Here is a 21,486-nt window from a genome sequence, read left to right on the forward strand (position 1 = left end):
GGGCAAAATAGATTAATCTCAGTAAGCAGTAAAAAGAAGAATTACGCTGATGTACATCCGAATCGAGTTGGCCATTTCGCCAGAGCACTAAATGCAGTTAGTGGCATTGTAGAATGGAAGGACGGTCAATAAATAAGATGCCGACGCGAAAGATAGGGGCACTAACGGTGATTGGTACACAAAGTTAACACTGAACAAAATAACCTGTGGAGGCGTCAATACTTACGCGACAAGTACTTTGTAAAAACAAAAACAAACAAGTTTGTGGCCAGCGTCAGCGCCCTTTTGGCAGTCTTCCAAGGCAGCAGTAGCTGTGTGTGTTTTTCTCACGTTCAGTACAATTCCCACTTTCGGAGACACACAAAGGCACCGGAAACAGGATCGATAATTGAACCTCCGAGAGCAGGTCTGTGCAGGGGAAGCTGCCTCGGGCTGGGGGTGCTAGGGGGAGGGGGCGCGGGGCAGATGGCTTTCATCTGTAGTCTGCACACGTGTTCCTTCAGAACCGAAAGCAGCGTCAGGAGGAAGAGCCCGCGTGGTTTCAACGGAGGGTGCAACGCCCGGGAGATGCCCCGGGTTCGGTGAGGCCTTCGAAGTTTTAAAAGCTGCGGTGAGAGTTATATTATTTAATATCACTGTCAAAATTTACAGTGTATATGCTAAAGGGTATACATGGTCACTTAGGATTTAAATTGTGGACACCCAGGGGTAACTTTTACTTATTTCAAATGTAAACTTACTGTAAAGTATTGTCTCTTCTCGATTTATTGGTAACTTGTTATGTGCCGTAAGCGGGAACCAGTAAAGTCGTTGTTAAATCCCCTGTTATTACTGGTTGGATAGGGCTTTTGAGTAGACGAACGGCATGAACATGCACGTTACTTTCTAAAAAAACAAGGGGGAGAGAGCAGCGCAGAGGGGCGGGGGAGAAGGACATGAGAGAGAGAGACGCATACCTGTGTGAGACAGCAACAGGGAGCGTTGCGAGTGACATACAAGCCAGAGGGAAGAGAGGGGAGGGGGGAGGAGAAATGCGACACGGCGGGAAGGGGAGGGGGCGGAGCGGGTCAAATAAACAAAAAACAAGCTGGAGGGAAGAGAGGGGAGGGGGGAGGAGAAATGCGACACGGCGGGAAGGGGAGGGGGCGGAGCGGGTAAACAAAGACGGACGTGCACGCGCTTTTAAGGTCAATGCGCATGCGCATAAGCTCAATGCGCATGCGCATTGACCTTAAAAGTCACGGGCACTGCAAGGAATCGCCACGATTCCTTGCAGTGTGGATAAAGAGTGGATAAGTCGCAATACTCTCGCCTTGCTCGATGCGCATGCGCATCAACAGGCGAGACCTAAAAACTGAATCATGGGACTCAATGCTGGTGGCACACATTGGGGATACATCCCCCAAGCATTTTATCAGATGCTCTAGCTCTCAAAGGAATGTCCATGAAATGTGACTGTCAATAAAATACCCATCGAATGATCCACCTAGACCAAACACGAAACTGGTAAATCAATGATTCCTTAACACTAAACCAAAGTCCTCATATCCCTTAGCACAAGAAACTCCACTCTCGTGTCTCACTGCTTCCCTTCGCCCCCCTGTCAAGTTATTAATGACTAGTTGGTGATTGGGAAAAGAAGTAATAGCTACTTCTGTTCTCAGATTCATTACTCCAGATCAAAATATGGACTCCTGTTAGAAGGCTGCACAGCCTTGTGACATACTGGCCGTGAGCATGGTGGCCACCAGGGAGACTGAGGCCAAAAGGGATCTCACTGTGATGACCAAAACTGAGGCTATAAATGTACTGGGAGTCATAGTGGCAACCAACAGGTTCAGTGTGAATGTAATCGCTGTTAGAGGAGCTTTTATTGTGTAAGTGGTATGACTTCAGATTGTGTGTGATGACATCGCAAGTTGGTAGTAGTGCCATAAATAAAAATAAATATATCCAAATAAATATTTTAAAAGTGGAGGTAGCAAGCCTACCAAAGGTGTGTGTCCTTCGGGTCAGAGGATTTATTTGCCCTTGTTTCTTCCAAGCTATCCTCTTTTCAACAGTAGATAAAACGAGTACCAGTAACATAGACAATAGTAACATCTGGCATTACAGTTCCCGTCTTGATGCACCTCAAGGAAAATCAATTGTAATTCATCAGAACAACAATTATCATGCATTATTTTTTTTTCTGATTCACAAAGTCAAAATTGCAATTAATCCTTGTGTATTTCTCTCCCAAATAGCGCCCACCTGTGAGCCTCATAGCCACTACAACGCTTGCATGACAGCTTGCCCTGCGACATGCCTTGACCGTACTGCCCCCGACAACTGCAGTGAGCCCTGCGTCGAGGGCTGCGAGTGTAATGAGGGGTATGTCCAAAGTGGGGCTACATGTGTGTCCGCTGCTGACTGCGGCTGCTGGTACCAGAACCAGTACTACCAGGTGAGTGCTGCTGTCATAGATGTTACATTGTATTGTGGTCGTCACCTGTTAGAAGCCGACTGGACAAGAGGCCTCAGAAGATGCTGTCAGCTAGAGGTGAGTATGACAAGAAATTAACAGGTAGATCTGAGTCAGAGCCACAATATGGTCTATTAATCAAACACAAGGGTTTTGGACAGCGCAAATCCTGAACTGGCATATCTTAAGGCACTTTCATATTTGTTCATGAAGAAAAAAGAGGGTCGGTGAAATAAAACCTTGGGCACGGATCACACAATTTGTTGAAGCAAAGAAGCCAGGATTGATCTCCAGTATTCTGGTTTCACTTTGTGCTGTTGAGCCATGAGATGGGTATGTCTTTTCTGTCTCATTTTATACACAAATGTTCTTCATTTATTGCATTTCTTGGGACATGTTATTATGGTGTGGGTGGCACTTCGAAGTGAGAAGAAAGCTCAGCTCGTATTGGTCTGAAGGGTCCAAGAGTACCTTAATTGAGGCAGAGCCAGGCTCCTGGATTGAGCCTTCCTCGAGCTTCCAGTGCCTCTCGCACCTCTACTGTCAGAGTTTGGCATGGCCAAAGTGCACAGTTGAGAGCAGGAAATTCTCAAATCAGTGGTTAGTGCATAGGATAGAACTGGAATATTACTACCACTTTCTAAGAATATCCCTGGACCTGTTAAAGAACAAATGTCTTAAAGCTGGAAGAAACTAGACTCATGACTTCTGTCGTCAATCAGAGACAGAGACTGTTTTCTAAGGGTCAGATGGACACCTCCTTTTTGCCAGCTCCTGGAACACAAAAATCAGATGTACTCCTGTTGCCCTGAAGGTCTGGCTGCCCACAGAAGACTGGACCCCGCAGGGTCCCTGGCTAGAGAGAGACTGTCTACCTAGAAGCCTGTGCTGAGGACCTGATGAATGCTGTAGTTATCAAGCAGAACTTTCCAAGTAATTGGAGAAAAGTGGAATTGTTGTTTCCATTTATACACAGGTGGAACAAGGTGATAAGTCTTTCCAAGAGAGGTCAGGTAAAAATGAAAAACAGGCTCTTCCTGCTCAACAATGTTTGCAATGCTATAAGATAGTTCATCAGGAGATCACAGTAAAGCTATTTGACATTGTGGAGTCTTCCCATCTGGCTACTCTTTCAGCCTTGGTCCTCCTGTGAATTTAGAGAACCTAGAAGGTATTTGAGGGCAAAGATAAGTCCTTGGTCCATTATAAGGCAGTACATCTTTTGCAGTGGCAATGAGAACTCAGTCGCAATGAAATCCAGTCCTGTGCTTCTTTTGACACCAACTCTGCCCTGTTTTAAGTCTTTAATCTCCAAACATTAGGCTAAGACTGGATTGTATCCGATCTCCACTCCATCTAGGTGAGACTGAAATCCCACCTAGGTCTAGGTCAAATGTGAACCAACAGTTTACATTGGAGCTTTATTTCTTCTAGCCTCCTTTTCGCTTAAAACATTTGAAAAAACAAGCTCCCTTTACCCACTTTTCATTGTGTTGGGTTGTGATTTCTCATTGGTTTTTTTCTAGAAATTGATTTGGGAGTGATATGGCATTGTTTTATTGGCTTCACAATTGTTAGTCCTGCTTGCGCCTCACTCTTTTCTCTGGGGAAGTACATTCTGCTTGTGCTATCGCTACCAGAGGATCAACAGAGGCTCTTTAAGAACCAGATTGTGGTTACTTAGTTGGAAAAGGTAACCCCTCCCAAATTAAGAACATCAATTCAATTTCAGACAATCAATTAACCTTGCTACTGATTTTCGGAAAAAGTCAGAAAATTATTCCTGAATTTCCAGAAACACTGATCAAAAGTTGATAAATTGACAAGATGACGTTACTTTAATAGAGACAAGTAGTTGTTGCTATGCCACTGGTAAGGCAAACCTGTGTGTAGACAGCGTATATTCTTAATAAGCTAAAGTCAATAGCATGGGGCAGAATTCCCAGGACTAACTGAATGCCCAGTGGCTCTTGATCTAAACAAGACAAGAGCTCCTGCTTTCAATCCTTGAGCATGCCTAGTATGCTGGGAAGTATTTCTTTTCACTATCAGTGGCTTTTCATGTACTTTGGAACGCAGGACAACTGGTTGTGGTTACAATACCTGACTTTACATATTACCTGCCAGAAATAGTACTCTCCTGATTGAATTTTGTCTGCAATTTGAGATCACATCAACCTCCTAGTTACAAGAATATGGGATAACATGGGGGGCAAAGATCAACGATGGGATACCTTGTGTATCGAAGAAGTAGAAGTTCATCTGATTCGAACATAAGCCGTAATCGAGAGAGCAGTAGAAGGCAGGAGTGTAGGGAAATCAGCCAGTGTCAGGAACGTCAGCAATACAACATCTGTGAAAGTAAGAAGACCTAGAGCAGAAGATGCCTTGTCCCAACGTCATGGAAGCTCTGCTCCACGAAGGAAGGTAGGTAAAGGAAAGTAGGTGATGGAGAGAAAAATATATCCAGATTAGTCCAGGTAAGATAATAACACTTCAGATACAGGATGGTTAGAAAACAGACCACATATAAAAGATGTAGGACAGAAACCGTTTATCACGGTGCTAGGAAAGCACCAAACATAATAGGACAGTGTTAACTTCGTACATGATTCTCTTTGAATATGAAGAAAATACAGAGAGGGAACTATCCCTTCCTACAGTTGATTCTAAAATGACACTAAAAGTGGAGGTCGGGCTTGCACATTTGTTGCGCACACATGCAATGCAGGGCACACAGTGTCTATTGATCTTATGTACTACCACTCTTCAGAAATGGGTCTCACAGATTCGGAGACTAACTAAAAGGCATGTAACAGGACATATTGTGTTAAAAGCGGGTTTGGCTTCTGTCCATAGAAAAGACTTCTTAAATCTCCTAAGGAGCCCTCACATATTTAAGCTATCCTTGCCACGCCTTCTGTTAGTCTTAAAACATAGCTGTTTCTAGGGTACACACACAATAGGACTCTCTGTGACCGGTTATAGACAATGGGGCTGATTTAAAGTTTGGCAGAAGGGTTACTCTATCACAAACATGATGGACATCCCACCCGCAGCATTGTGAATTCCATGGGATATAATGGAATCGTAATACGGCGGACGGGATATCCGTCACTCTTGTGACGGTGAACGCATCTGCCAAACTCTAAAGCAGGCCTTATTTAGCTTGTTTTGGAGTTGTTGTTACGAGTTACCAGTATGATGATAAAAGCAGTGTTGTGACTTAAAACACAGCAGGTCTATCTAAGGGCCTGATATAGATCACGCAGACGGGTAACTCCATCACAATGGCGATGAATATTCTGTCTGCTGAAATATGAATCTCATTGGATATAATGAGATTGACATTTCAGTGGATGGGATATCGGTCACCTTTGTGACGGAGTAATCAGGCCCCATGTCTCCTTATTAGAACTTTTGATAGGCTTCTGAAATTCAGGTCTCACCGGTACTGTTGTATAGGTGCATGCACAGCTGTGTACCCTTGAGATTGACCAATGGAGAAGCGCTCAAGTCAGCTCAAGACAGCAGTAGGTAAATTAGGTATCATTGATCCCAGAGGAGAATTCAATATATAGAGTGGAACCGAAAGAGTGTGATGCATCGGGTCCTGGGACAGTTGTGGGATATTGGATAAAATGCTGCATTCTCAGAGAGCCAGGCTCGACACAATCTTTGATATATTCTTTTCAATCCCTGCAGAAAGGAGAGAGCTTCACGGAAGAGAATTGTAAGAGAAGATGTGAGTGTAAGGGGAATAACCTCATGCAATGCTCTGCAATCGCCTGCACGAGTGATGAAATCTGTAAGATTCAAAATGGCGTCAGGGATTGCTACCCAGCAAGCACTGCCACCTGCCACATCTATGGGGACCCGCACTACACAACATTCGATGGGAGACTTCACCACTTCCAGGGATCCTGTAACTACACAGTGACTGAGACCTGCAGAAGCACCTCAACCAGATTCAGTGTAACTACCCGCAATGAGCACCGCGGCAGCCCGAGCTGGACCGCTCTGAACTCAGTCGCGCTAACAGTGAATTCGAATCATATCGCTCTGAGGAAGAACAAACTGGTTTATGTGAGTATAAGTTAATGTACAAGTTACTCATCTGAAAACTTCATATCTGACATTACATCAAAATATAATCAGGAAAAACGAACTTTATTACCAATAATGTTTGTGATTAGATATGTTAGCTGATGATATTGATGGGAGATGAGCCTTCAACATCAATCAGTAGAATAGGTTTTTTACATCATACCCTGGAGTGGATTTTAAGTCTGGACCATGAGTTAAATATTAATTTAATACATCATTGCATTTGCGGAAATAGGAAACTGTGGTTGCAAGGGAGTGCATCAGGTTGTATTTTTTTCATTCAATATTGTAAACATGTTGTTGTTATTAATATTGTTATTATTATGATAAATAGCTATTATTATTCACAACCCAGATATGTGTATGTATCAGAAATCATCACAAACGTCCCATAGGTAACAGACAAGTTAATTTCCGGGTGTAAGGTGGTGGTAAAAGCCGCGGCACACACAGTGGCGTGTAAGCATGGGTTTGAACTAGACCCTGTGGTTTGGGGCATAGATGTCAATACAACAGCACGTAGTGGGCATGAAGCACAGGTGTTAGCGTGGAGGAGGAGACGAGTCAGTTTTAACTAGTGGGGCAAGCAGAGTTGAAGTAATATGGGTGAGGAAGAGAAGACACCTGTGAGTAGAGGATAGGCGCAGCAGAGATGAAGGAGAGAAGCAATCCTGGGAGAGCGCGGCATCGAGGCAGTCATGCTGTGGCGAGGTGTCTTTGAGGAGATGAGACTACAGCTTCTTTGGAAGTCAGGTTTCAGTTGGAATGATGAGACACATTGGAGCATGAGGCTTCTTCTCTTTTCCTAAAGGCTTTTCTTCATTTAAAACTTGATCTTGATACTGTTCTAAATTTGGCTTGTTCCACTGCAGACAGTGGTTGCACGGTTAGGTGACATTTTCTAGCTGTGCCTAGCGCTGGATTTCTGTCATGCCGTACTACCTAGAAGAGTTGTCCATGGTGGCTGAAGATACTGAGAGAATTTTCATGAGTTACTAAAGATCTAAAGGGAGTTTCCTTTGTTGTGACCTAAGGTCTAGAAAATTGACTCCAGGACTTATATGAGTTTCCCCTAGAGTCCTAATGTTTTGAAGAAGTTTCTTTCATTGCTTCAAGTACCCATATGGGTAACATCATTGAAATGTTTTTATCTTAATAGTGTCTTGTCATTTTATCACTGTATGAATTGCTGTACATCACACCTACATTAGGATGCAGTGTATTCCAAGATAATACCTGGATAGCATCTTCGAGTGTTATCTCCTTGGCTACCGAGTTCACACCAAACAGGGAAATGTTTGTTTTTCAATACATTAGAATATCTTTCTGCCTCTCTGCATTGGAAACCCATTGCTATATTTCAATTAGAAAGAGCTATGCAGTGCCTTCCGTGTTCACCTCTTATCCATTTTCCTTTGAGGAATGGAAACACTTTACAGTAACAGAAAAGTTGACTAGGTGGGTGAAGAAGTGATCAATTAAAAGATTGGTGCAGTTAAGGAGTGTAAGTTAGAGCACCTGAATATCAAGTAGCCCTGAGATAGAATGGAATGTGCAGATTTAACAGCACCTAGAAGACTTTTGATCATGAAATTGAGGTCAAAGTAGAATGAATTATGGTTACCGATTAGGAAAAATAAATATCATATTGATTAACTTGCTGAGAGTAGCAGGTTTTTCTTCAAGATGAATTCTCTGTCCCAATGAATAATAAAAGTAATGCAAACACAGACATTTGACACAACATTTGCAGCAGAACTGATTCACCTTGAAGAGTGGTCACTATCCTGTGAGCAGAGTGTGCACTCAGACAAACAGCAAGTCATATTGTTCCTGACGAGAAATTACAGAAAACATAAACACAGGTTGTGATTGTTACCAAAGCAAATGTCTGTTGTACATGAATAATTTACTCATACTATACTAAAACCTCAACGCCCATGTTTGCTGTGGTTTGAAATGTATTAAAAAAATAAAAGTAAATTGATTTTATAAGAAGACATTTACAAACAATTAGGGGTTTCCACCTGGAACAAATGATAAAATGAGTTTCTTCCCTGTTTTGCTTTCACTCAGCTTAATCACATTAAAACTGCTCTGCCTATCACCGTGTCTGGCATGATGGTATCGCTGAGTGGCTCCTACGTGACGGTGACGACGGGCTTTGGTCTTGAGCTTCAGTTTGACGGTGACCAGGAACTCCTTGTCCGAGTGAAGGAATACCACAAAGGCGTGTTGTGTGGATTGTGTGGGACCTACACGGACAACCGAGAGGACGACTTCTTGACACCGGACGGCTCTGTAGTCCAAGATGTCAATGTGTTTGGAAACAGCTGGAGAGTGCCCGATAGTGAATGGACGTGAGTACCTCTTTACACAAAGGCACAAAGGTAAATACTAGGGCGATACAACAAGGGGAAATGTCCAGCCGTAGTCTCTCCAGGAAGTGCACATCTGGTTGCAAACCCAGTCCCAAAACAGGGAGGGCATCATTTATTTTGTGTGCCAGCTAGAGTCCTCATGCACCAGGCATCTCACCTCTTCTGTGAATAAACAGTTCAGATGAGATGAAAGTTGGTCTTTGAATGGGTAGTCCATCAGTTTTAGGTTTCAGTGAAAATGAAGGATTGAAAATGTGTTCAGTAAAGTTTTAGAGGTAGACGTGACTTGAATAGTAGAGTGCATACAAGTATATGTATCCTAACCTAAGAGTGACTATCTCATATAGGGTCTAGAGGATCTCTGGTTTTGGCGAGGTTGTTAGAATTGGGTAGGAGGGAGGAGAGTTGAGGTTGAAGAACTGGGGTTTAACCCAGCGGCGTCAGGGGCACGCCTAAGGTCTTCGAGTTCACCTGTCTTGGTATTCAAAGACACGGAATACTTCTGGATGGCATCAGAGACCAAGTTTATTAGCTGCAGCTAGTAACAGTGATCCTAGAAATACATCACGGTGTAAATTCTCAGGAGACTGCTCATTTTACTAAGGCGAGACGTCTCCTTTTATACCCAATATTCACATTATAAATGTACACCCACTGCACAAAATTCTAGCCAATAAGATACATTTTCAAACAAAGTATCACATAGCAAAAACTCAATTTACAGTATCCCAACCCAAAAGTTAATTATTAGGAATGTCCCAAATTCAATCTCCACAAGCAAGACAAACCTATAATTGAAAGCATAACCCATGTAATGAAGAAACATAAAAAAGAAACAGTAACAGATCCTGAACAAGATTAGGCATGTGCAAGGAAACTAAAAAGTTACCAATGTCCTGAACATTGATTGGCAATCTCAGACAAAGATCGATCAGGGAAATTGGGGTTGCGAGGTCATTTCAGAGACAAAAAGAAACCTAGTTAATGTATACATGAACTAGGAAGGCCGGCCACTTTGTTCGCCAGGCTACCTTTACAGGCCCACGTGAGGGCAACACAAAATGGTGGCACAGAACAAAATGGAGTCAGACTCGAGAATTACAGAACCTCAAGGTATCAACACAAATTGCCCCTAAATGGCAGCCTCCCATATTCACAATTCATAAAATGAACATCTTTTTAGAATCATAACATTTGTACAGTCTAAATCTGTACATTTCTCAATACGTTTTCTATTAATCTGCAATGCTTGTATAAATAAATGTTCCTCTATTTTAAAGAAAGTATTATCTGCTCCTATTAGGTTGTTGGGCACAACTTTTCATACCAAATGTTTTCAACTCATGACCAATCTGCCTTTGTCCTAACAGTTGCAGCTCAACTCCGCCTCCTCCCGTGACCTGCTCACCACCCTTGCAGCAAGAATCCGAAGGACGGTGCAGGATCATCACCACAGGGAGCGGTCCCTTCGCTGCCTGCCATGCGCATATACCTCCTGAGACGTACTTTGAGAGCTGCGTCTATGATGCGTGTGCCAACGGGGGCAGCACAGAGTGGCTCTGCAGAGCCCTGGAGTCCTACGCAGAAGCCTGCAAAGCAGCAGGAGTGGACCTGGGAGATTGGAAGAAGCACACCGTCTGCGGTGAGTGCCCGTGGATCCCGCCACCTAATTAATAATGCATGCACTTATCTCAAGAGGATTCCTTTGAAGAGAACAACCTTTCAGTGTAACTCAAGGTTCAACTTCTCATTGGTTTTTGCCTTTTACTTTAACATAATATGTTAAAGCTTTCTTAGGTTTAAGGCAATCTTTCAAAGCCATGAGAAAATTACTGCCCAAAGATGTCTCCAGGCAACACACCTTGAAAGCTGTGTATTTAACTAACACTGCCTTCTTTACTCTTGTACCCTGTGAGTATTTTAGTTGGCAAGTGCACCTGGGAGATTTCAACATTTGGAATGGAATAAAGTTAGCCAACTTACATAAAAAAAATATATGGTTCTGTATCACACACATCTGTACACTCAGCTGATTGCAAATGATACCCTGAAGTCATGTATTTCTGCACCTACACAATTGTCAATTTCAAAGTTTGCTCATCTGGTTCCGTACAGTTAATGATGGTCATAAAATTAGAGCTTGCTAATCATACAAGCATTTGTACTTTTGGTTACCAACACATTTCTGATTCCTCCAGTTGCCACCTCTATTTATTCTTCTTTCAGAAGTTTCTCAATCAATCAGAGTTTGTATAGCGCTGCTACTCACCCGTGAGGGTCACAAGGTGATGGGGGGGGGGGGGGGTGCTGCTTATCCGTCTGGGTTGTTAGATGTCAACTCGTGTAATGCGTTAGCTTAATTCCAGATTCAGGGGGGATAGCAGTTCCCTGAGAGATGGGTTGTGTCAAACCCACTTCTCTGGACTTTGGTTCCATGGTAGGGTTTTATGATGTTTTTGTGGATTCTGCCAGATACAGAGGAAACAAGGGTCAAAGCTCTCTGAGGTGGCTAATGAGCCACACACTATTAATTCATTTTGGCATTGTGGAACACATATTTAATAAGCAAAAAAGCAAACTTAAGATCCGTAACTCAGTGATAATAAACATATTATAACTATAAGAAAAGTAAGCAAAAACACTGAGCTGTTAGTTAAATTCAGTATCACATAACTGTTTTGTAAAGATTTGAAGACTTTGAAGATTTGTCACACCAAATGTCTTTAATCAAGGTGTCTCTCCAAACTACACTGAACACCCACAAACACAGGAGTGTGTGAGGATTCACATGGTTTTGCATGTAGATTTCTACTGGGGAACACAAGCAAAACTACTCCTTTGAAATAAAAAGTGCCATTTCATGCATTTGTGTATGTATGTGGAGCAAACCTAGCCGATACGAAAGCAGGCATTGTGCAGGGTGAATGGTAAGCATACAGTCCAGGAGTAATAGAAGAGAATGTGGGAGCTGCACTGGGGCTCAGGCACGCCTACAGTCAAAGAGTAGAGGAGAGGTTGCTGATTATAATATTGTTACTGCACTGTGATGTAGATGTAGTGTGTCTTAAATGTTTTCCAAAAGTAGAGCAGCATTGGAACAGTCCTTATGGATACAGGATGTTGTTCCATATATATGGTGCACAGATGGACAAGGACTGCTGTTTTGTTTTTTCTTTTTTACACTTCTTATTCTCCAGTCTGAGTAGCCAGTCTGATGGTGTGCTAAGAGCCAACAGAGATGGTGAGCATGTCTGCATGAAATGTGCGTGTGTGTTGGGGGGCAGGAGTTTGTGAATTGTCATGGTGGCTTTGTTCATGATGCTGGTGGTTTTGAAGATGGTGCGAGTCAGTAAGTGTGGCCAATGGATTTGCATCAGGGTGAGAGTGATATGTTTAAATATGACACTGGATGAGATGTTTCTGTAGCTGTAAGATGCCTTTATGAGTTGCCAGAGTGATTTCTGAGAGGCAACAGAGCAGGGCATTCCCTCCATCCAGATGCAAGAGTATGAAGGCTTGAACAGCAGTTCTGAAGTCAGTTTCTGGAAAAAGCTGTTGTACTTTCTTTAGAAGAGGGAGCTGTTACTGAGCTGTCTTTGTGTTTTTGGGCCATATATATTGCTTGACGGTGAGGTTGATGTCCAAGTTAAATCCAAGTGACTTGGCATTCCTTAAAAGTTGGGATTTGAAACTATCAAGGCTCATGTCACTGAGCCAGGTTTCTACCCTTTCTTGTTTGGCGTTTGTGGCACATAAAAGGAATTCTGTCTTGATTGGGTTGATGTCCAGGTAGGCGCAGGACAGCCATGACAGGATGAGGAGCAAACAGTGTTTGAGGCTTTGAATGCCTGAAGTCGAGGAAACATTGAGTTGTGTATTCTTAACATATTGGTAAATCTTTCTGGTGTTATGTGTGAGTGGAGCCCTTTGAGGCTCTATGTCAAGGTTGAAGATGACTAGAGAATGTACAGAGCCCTTGGGTCCTCCACAGGTGATCAAGATCTTTTGTGAACTGTTGGTGCCCATGTGAACAAACTGGTGGTGACAGCAGAGTTATCAGGAGACCCAGTCAAGGAAATTACCAGTAAATCCACCTCGAGACTCCGGGCTGTGGATGAAGGTTGGGTGGCTGACTGTGTTGATGGAACGGGTCATCATCTGTGGTCAGGCGGGAATCATCTAAAATGTATGAAGTAGCGTTCTCTGTGTTGCAGGAACAGGTCATTATCTGTGGTCAGGAGGGCATGTTCGAAGATGTATGAGGTAGCTTTCTCTGTGTTGAAATATCATCTGAAACTTGATTAGGAGTCATTAAGAATATGGTTAGCACAGTGAGATAGGAATGGTGAGGTGGTTGGTGCAGTCAAGGAGTACAAGTGGCTGGTATTGGACTTCTGATATTGTTGAAAAGATGAGGACACTGATGTGGCCTTTGGGCGTCTTGTCTGGGTGATGTGTTGTAACAAATTGAGTAGGTAGATGAGGTTGAGGAGGATGTTTCTTGGTTTTTCCTTTGACACTGTGCATTCTGGGAGGTCGAAGTCACCTACAAGGGTGATGTTGGTGTGTTTAATATATGAGGTGGGGGAGATCTGAGAATTCATCACTGAAGTGTTTGTTCTGCTTGTGAGGCCTGTTGATGGAATATCAGGAGCTCCATGGAGTTGGGTGTCACATGCTTGCCTAGGGTGTCGGACCAGGATGACTTAGGGATGGCAGCTAGACGTCTTTCCTCCATATAGGTACAGTCCTCAAAATGGACACTGTAGCCTATGGTAACAAGGACATCTCGGATGTGTGAGGATGAGGGGGTGAACCGTGTTTCTGTGATACAGAGTACGTCCAGATTGTGATAGGTGAGAAGATCGGTGATAACTAGTGCATGGAGTACTACAGAGCGAGCGTTAATGACCATGAGTTGGAATGTGTAGTCTGTAGTTTGAGGGTCTGTGGTAGATCATGGGATATGTACAAGGTTGAGTTTACATGTTATGAGGATGCTATGTGAGTGTTTGTTTTGTCACGATCTGGGTGTGAATGTTGGGGCTATCCATATAGGGTCCCGGGTGTGGCACAAGATCCAATCCTACCTCGCAGGTTTTAATGGAACAGGGGTTCTCCCCCAAAGCAATTCCTAATTCTGACAGGTCCAAACAGGCAATGCCCCTGCCTGTGTCCACACTTTGCTGGGTACGCGGGGCAGTGAGACATCCTGATGAATTTACTAAAGTAAGGAGAAGGCAGGAAGTGATGTCACTTCCAGTGACAAGCGATGATGGGAAAGGCAGTGATGTCACTTCCTGTTCAGATAGGTGAAGGGAAATTAAGTCTTTTTGCCTGTCTTGTACTTTTAAAGATAGTTTTGGTGGTAAACCAATGCCATCACTTCTTGTGCATATGGGTGATGGGAAATATAGCCCCGTTGCCTGGCTTCTTCTTCTAAAGATCATTTTGCCTGGGAAGCCAGTGATGTCACATCCTGTTCTGATGAGTGATGGGAGGTGAAGTCCTGTTGCCTGGTTTCTTCTTTTAAAGATGAGCTTGGCTGGAAAGGTGCAGTGCAAGTGGGAGATGGTAAACATTGTGATGTGGTGTGGAAAACAGAATTAAACCTCCATGATACATGCTGATGAATGCGAAGGGGCTTTGCCAGGGAGAAAAATGTTACCTGTTAAAAAAATATTTACAAATACATAATTTTACCTTTTACTCTGCATGAAGGGAGTCTTCTAAGAAATAAACTATGAAGACGCCTTTCAGGGTTCTTTGTGAACCCCATAAAAGGCAAATCTCTAATCCAAAGAAGGAAGTAACCATACCTGAATAAAAATCTGACTTTTCATGTTGGATTTGCCTTGTCAATCTGACACTTTGATATCTTTATTGTGAAAACTTTAAAAATGTGAAACATTTGCATTAAGCATAAACGTTTTTCTTCATTTCAAAAGCTGGGTAGCAATTTAGCTTTGACCAAGGAGTTGAGACTCGACAAGCTATCTTGATGTTGGTTTGGACAAGGATACCATTAGTTGTGATGCGTCAGCCAGATGAAGTGTCTCTACTGTATGCTCAGCTTGTTCATATTTCTTCATCTATTTGTTAACAATGCTTGCTTTTTGAGCAGGGTCTGTCACAGTTCCTTCAAAGTCTCACAACCGTTATTTCTCTTTTCTCTTTTGAACCTTTGCAGATGTTACTTCAACACTATCAACACCGACTAGTATGATGACAACTCTACCATCTGTTACAGGTAAGACTTCGGGACTCAAACACTAACCAGCATCTTTTGCATTTGGAAAGGACTCACAGCTGTTTTTCTGATAGTGCCTTTCAGCCAGAGGATAGGAAGGGAACTGCCCACGTATACATGGCGGAGGATGGGAACACACAATACTCGTGGAAATATATTTCTCGCAGTGAATAATGTTTTTATAAAACACATTGTTACATTTCTCTGCATAGTTTCTGCATGCAGAATTTTCTGTCTGCAGAAAACGAGAAACGACCTATACAACGTGGTCCTTACACCGCAATACATTTACATTGTGGTCTTTACAAAGCAATTCGTTACAACGACTTGCGCTGGATGGCGCTCTACGCTAAGGAATAGTATGATTTACTATTTCAACACCTTCCCTTCTGTTACACACACTGGGGTTGGAATAGTAAATCATACTATTTCTAAGTCCACCGCCTCTAGCGCAAGTCATTGTAATGACATGCGTTGTAATAACCGCAATGTAACGTACCACGATCAAAATGATCACGTTGTATCATCACATATTCGCAGAAATCTCATATGCTTAAGAGAGCTCAATCAAATATTTCAGGACATCTATGGTTTATGTTGATCCACTAGAGTATTCCCGCAATGCTTTCTGAATCCCATTAAAGCAGAAATGTAAGCCAAACAAGAGTATTTGTCTGACTTAATGAACTTGGCTTTTGTGAATTGAAAAATTTGTTACCACAACTATCAGTATTGCAAATGCTTGTACTAAGGATTCCTGCTCTGCCAGCCATCTTCTGGTCCTCGTATGAATCTGTTGGCCTCAGACAAAGACAGTCGGCCACATGCATCATCGGGACATTTTGCGATTCATTATTTGCGAAAAATAGGGAATCGCAAATAAGGAATCTCAAAATGGGATGCATTAATTTATTCGCATAATTTTTGAGATTCGGTGAAAATCGCACTTTTTACCGAATCGCAAGGATTATGCGAATTCTAAATTGCGATTTCGCAATTCCCATTGATTCGTATGGGCCTTTTGGCATTGACATTTTGTGAATTCCTATTTGCGATTCGCAAAATGTTAATGCATTACATGGGTGCAGGGGGGGGTTCCAAATGACCCCCCCTGCACCCCTGAAATGCATTTTTAAGTGCATGTTTCACACACACATGTCCTAAGGACATGTGTGTCTGTAACATTACAGTGTTTAAAATGCAATTTTGAGCATTTTTAAACTTTTTCGCAAATTGCCACGAGATTCAACCTCGTGGTAATGTGCACCCCCTAATTGCGAATTCGCAATTTAAAATGCAATCATGCATTGCTTTTAAGGAATCGCAAATTTGCGATTCCTTAGAAGCAATCGCATTTTTGGAATTCGCTAAAAATAGCGATTTTCCCAAAAAAGTTTGATGCATCCAAAAAAGATATTTAGGAATCGCAAACGGCCAAATTTACCGATTCGCACCGTTTGCGACTCCTAAATACCTCTACTGCATTTTAACACATGTCACTCGTGAGATATATAAATTACCTGTTTTTTATAAGACAGATGTTTACAATGCAACAACTGTTGATTCTCTTTTCTCTCTTGAAATATTGCAGATGTTACCTCAACACCTTTTATGTCAACAAGTGTGATTACTCCAAAACCAGTTATTACAGGTAATATATCTTGACACATGGCAGGTAGAAAGAAACCTGCACCTAGACTAAAGTCCACCAGATATTGACTCACAGGAGTCCTTTTCACCTCATTCTACCTTACTCTCGGGGTTTGTGGTTAAAGGTTCTGCATCATGTTGCGTACCTTTCATGGCAGCGCAATCAAGTTGTAGTCTCCATATCTAAAGATTATCTCCCTAGGTACAGAAAGCAAATCATCAGCAATGATTTGACCAATAAAGTCCCCCACAAACAAACACACATCCTTCGAAAAGTTAATCCTTGATTGTTTGATGTGCTGAGATTCATTGAAAAAACACAAGACTGCGTAAAGTGGCATCAGGACCTCGCAGCACATTGCACACAGCACGTGGTAGCATGACACCTAGAGAAGACATAAATATTTATGTTACGTGTATTCATGATATATATTCAAATGTGTTGTTGGCGTCTTTCAGAAGCAACATGTAGTGTGCACAGTGACCCTCACTACATCTCCTTCGACAAGCAAGCCCACACGTTTATGGGAACCTGCACCTACACGCTCTCTAAACTCTGCAACAGCAGCAGCTCGCTACCACTCTTCAATGTTGAAGCCGGAAACGAGCACCGGGGCGCCAACACCTACGTCTCCTACGTAAAGTATGTCACTGTTGAGGTGCATGGATTCCGAGTCACCCTGGAGAAGCAGAAAGTGGTGAAGGTAGGTCTTAGTACTACTTGTATCCTCAACCCATGAACAGCAATCAAGTGAAAGCAATAACCCATGGCATAATGCGTACTAAAGAATTTTAACACATGCCACAAAGATACTCAGCTGCTTATTTATTATAAAAATACCTGTAGCCATAAACAAAACATCTTGAAGTGTAACAATGCAAACACACTTTTCTACCTCTCCTGATGTTTGGCAGGAAGCCAACCTGGTGGCACACGTACAACGAGAAGATAGACACACCAACCTGTTCTAGCCACCAGCTCAGGAGGAGGTGTAAGCATCCAGATGTGTAGGGTACAGCGCCTCATCATGGGTGACTACAATGTTAACCCCATTCTCACAACACTCATACGTTTAGGTTCCCTACCTGTGTACAAACCTTTATGATTGTTTTGCAATGAAAACCCAGTCCCTTACATTTGTACTAATTGCAAAGAATATTACCTTTCATTCCCATTTGACTTGTTTTGGGGTCAGTTCACAAAGACATTGAAGAGAAGTTAATGAATCCTACAGGAGGACTTCATTACAAACTCCAGATACCTCTTTGAATAGGCCTCTTGGTATTAAATACATGTCAAACTGGTATACTTTCTATTTTTTCCTGGAGCACCTTTCATTTAACATGGGTGCTGTGCTCCCTGTGCTTCCAGGTTCTGTTCCTGTACCTGTCCAGTTATGAGTGTCCTACACTCTTTGGTGATTTGCATGGTCACTTTCTTTTTATTATTACTAAGGGTCCGATTCACAGAACTATCTTAAGACAAAATCCTAAACTTACTTGGTATTCACAGAAGTTAGGATTTTGTCTTAAGTCTGTCTTAAGACAAACTTAAGACAAAATCCTAACTTCTGTGAATACCAAAAGTACTAAGTTCAGAATTTTGTCTTAAGTTAGTTCTGTGAATCGAGCCCTCAGTTCTTCTACCCGCTAGTGATTTTGAAGACCCGTGCATCCAGTTTTGGTGTTCTATTTGACGTTGTTTTTTTTCTCCTAAATTTCTCTCTGTTTTTCATCCTTATTTTTCTTGTAAATATTACCTTTTCTTGCTGGTCTGGCCATTTCCTCAAGATTAGATTCCCATTGGTTCACCTCATTTCTGTCTCTCGTAGTGTACATGACATCCAGATTGCAGGATCCAGGGGCTTCAGAGTCCTGCTCAGCGCCAGGGTTTAGAGAGGCGTGTACTGTAGTATCCTCTGATGTCTTAAGGGAGTGCTCAATTGGTGGAAATTCTAGTGCTTCCACTGTTTCTCCACCAATGGGGGAGTATGTTGGAGAAAATTCCACTCATGGACTCTTCTCCCTCTTCAGTGCTTCCCCAGTGCTCATAAATCGAAGTATTTTCCATGACCAGCCAACTCTAAACCAGGCATTTGTCTTTAACAGGGACTGAAGTTCCAGTCCAAAGACCAGGGTCAACAGTTGGTAGCACTGTGTACTATAGAACATCCAAACTATAGTTATTTGTTTATCAAAAAAATAATTGATTATTTGTTTTTTATCTTGAAATTTGTGTAATCCTTTTGTTCACTTGATGAATTAGAATATAATTTTTTTTAGAGAAACTCTGTATGGCAGCCATTTGGACCAGTTTTTCCTGATGATATAGCTAGGGGGACTCATGAATGAAATGTAGAAATCTGTCTGTACCTTATGAGCAAAAGTTTAGGCTGTGAATTGGGTAATGTCACAAGGTATAATTTATAGCAAAGCAGTTCTGCAATACTGTAAGTGCAGATTCTTTGTGAAAAGCAAGCTGTTGTATTAATTTATCATAAATGGATGTGACATCTGTATGGTTGCCATAAATATACTGTCTATTTATAGGTTAATGGAATCAGAAGCAACCTACCGTTCACGCACACGAGTGGGCTCAACGTTCACCTTAGCGGTGCGTTTGTTGTACTCACCACGGGTTTCGGCCTTCGAGTGAAGTTTGACGGGAACCACAGAGTGGAAGTGACCCTGCCCAGCGTCTTCAAAGGTGAGGTCTGCGGCATCTGCGGCAACTACAACGGCGACAAGAAGGATGATTTCATGAACCCATCCGGTCAGCTGGAGCCCAACTCCGCCAGCTTTGGAAACAGCTGGCAGGTGTATAATGACTCGAGGTGCGTATATGGTCCATACGGCACATGTGTACTTGTGTAAGCTCTTGCAGTCCTAGCACTGTCCCTGAAGGTGTGCATGTGCTGCACTAGGCGCCGTGCAATAAAAAGGTGACTAGAAAAGGGTGTTGGAAGATTCAAACATCCTAAGCATGTACATTGACTTTGTGTAGCTGCAAAGAGGGTGTCCCAGGTGCTCAGTTGTAAGTCCCAGCTTCTACTTGTGCTTTGCATTTGGGGTGCATTGAGACAACATGGTGTGTCAGACCACAGGATGGTTTGTGTTCTCCTGGGTATGACAGTGTATGTGTTTGCCCAGTTTTTGTCTTTTCCTCATCTACGGCCTGATTTATATTTCGGCGTATGGGTAACTTCATCACAAAGGGGACAGATATACATTCCACCAAAATATAAACTCCATTATAACCTATGGGATTTATATTTCAGCGGGCGACTATCCGTTACCGTTGTGACCGTGGTACCTGTCCACATAAACATAAATGAGGCCCCTTGTCAGGAATAATTTACTTAGCGCTTCTTTTTCCAGAATTATTCATGAAGCACGTTCACTTTGTTAAAAGGAAGAACCCAAGGTGAGGTTGGGGGTAATTGTATTACTTTAAAGTCCGTGACTGTCAAGGATCATTGAACTATGGGCTTGATGTGCAAGGATTCTATTGCCTAAAAGTGTTTGTGTGGTTGGTCGATAGTGAAGAGAACATACTTTTGCAAACCAATCGCTCTACGCTTAGGTTAGTTCCCAAATCACAATTTGCAGGGGCGCAAAATGCCTAATTAATATTGATTTGAGATTTAGCAATTTATGACCCCTTCTGATTGGATGCAAAAACAAGTATGGTGGCCTGCAAAGGACAGCAGACAACCAATCCTGTATTTTAATGCACAAATGTAAAGCTTTTTTTCTTTTTTAAAAGCATCCTGTTTCACTTGACTGAACTAGCACTCTCTTTTTTAATAAAACATTTCCTGTTTGAGAAAACTTCTCAAGGGGTAGGTCCCCTGGACTCCTCCAAGTCTGCCAACCGTTACTCAAAGGGGAGTGGGTTCCCCCTGGATCCCCCTTGCCCTTTGAGATTTGTATGAGGAGCCAGTAACTGGTCTACGACCTGAATTGTGGTTGCAAATTGGAAGTAATTATCCTTTCACGCCCCAACCAATTATGATCCGTTATTGGATGGAAAAGATTATTTTTGGGGGTCCTAAAATAGGTCCCGTAGATAGCAACTAGTGATTTTGCTATCACAAACCTTGAAATCCTAAATCCTTTAGTACATCAGGCTCCTGTGTCATAGTTACAGCTACAGAGTCTTCAGTTTGGTGTCTTTATTCTATCTTTTGTTTGCAGTCAAGTTAACCTGGGTGTTCCTGTCTGAACATGGCAGTAGCTATAGAGGGGCCTGTGCAATGCTTGTTTTCAATGATTGACCACCCATGGCTCAAAGTTCACCAGTTGTGAGTTGTGTCCTCACATGAGGTCACTTCCAGAGATGGACCCCAAGAATGGATCTCAAAGCCCTCAACAGTTCACTGTACCATACTGTGGTGTATCCATGTCAAGATTGAGGATTGGCTCTTGCACCAGAGATGGATGAACATCATTTGATTCCCCTGGATGTTGCCTCCAATCCTTCCTTCAAGCCTTAGCTTCTTGAGACATCACTTAAGACTTTTTGTACAGTGACGTGGCCAGTTGGTGGATCTGGGTAAAGTGCTCTGCTGCCCTCGTAGGTCTCGTTCTCACGGTATAAACCTTCACATATAGCATAATAAATAAATCTGGGT

General features: G+C 42.5%; 1 protein-coding gene across 1 annotated transcript in view; it reads left to right on the plus strand.

Annotated features, from left to right (window-relative positions):
- Positions 1-21,486, plus strand: part of LOC147684240 (uncharacterized) — a 270,590-nt gene that overhangs the window by 57,024 nt on the left and 192,080 nt on the right. Inside the window, exons 13-20 of the mRNA XM_086944641.1 lie at positions 2,247-2,446; positions 6,170-6,550; positions 8,648-8,931; positions 10,323-10,594; positions 15,143-15,202; positions 16,794-16,853; positions 17,312-17,556; positions 19,403-19,686. Of these exons, the coding sequence (XP_086800767.1) occupies positions 2,247-2,446; positions 6,170-6,550; positions 8,648-8,931; positions 10,323-10,594; positions 15,143-15,202; positions 16,794-16,853; positions 17,312-17,556; positions 19,403-19,686 (1,786 nt within the window). The remainder of the gene's footprint in view (positions 1-2,246; positions 2,447-6,169; positions 6,551-8,647; positions 8,932-10,322; positions 10,595-15,142; positions 15,203-16,793; positions 16,854-17,311; positions 17,557-19,402; positions 19,687-21,486) is intronic.

The sequence above is a fragment of the Lissotriton vulgaris genome, chromosome 11 (genome assembly GCF_964263255.1).
Source record: "Lissotriton vulgaris chromosome 11, aLisVul1.2, whole genome shotgun sequence".
Classification (NCBI taxonomy): Eukaryota; Metazoa; Chordata; class Amphibia; order Caudata; family Salamandridae; genus Lissotriton; species Lissotriton vulgaris.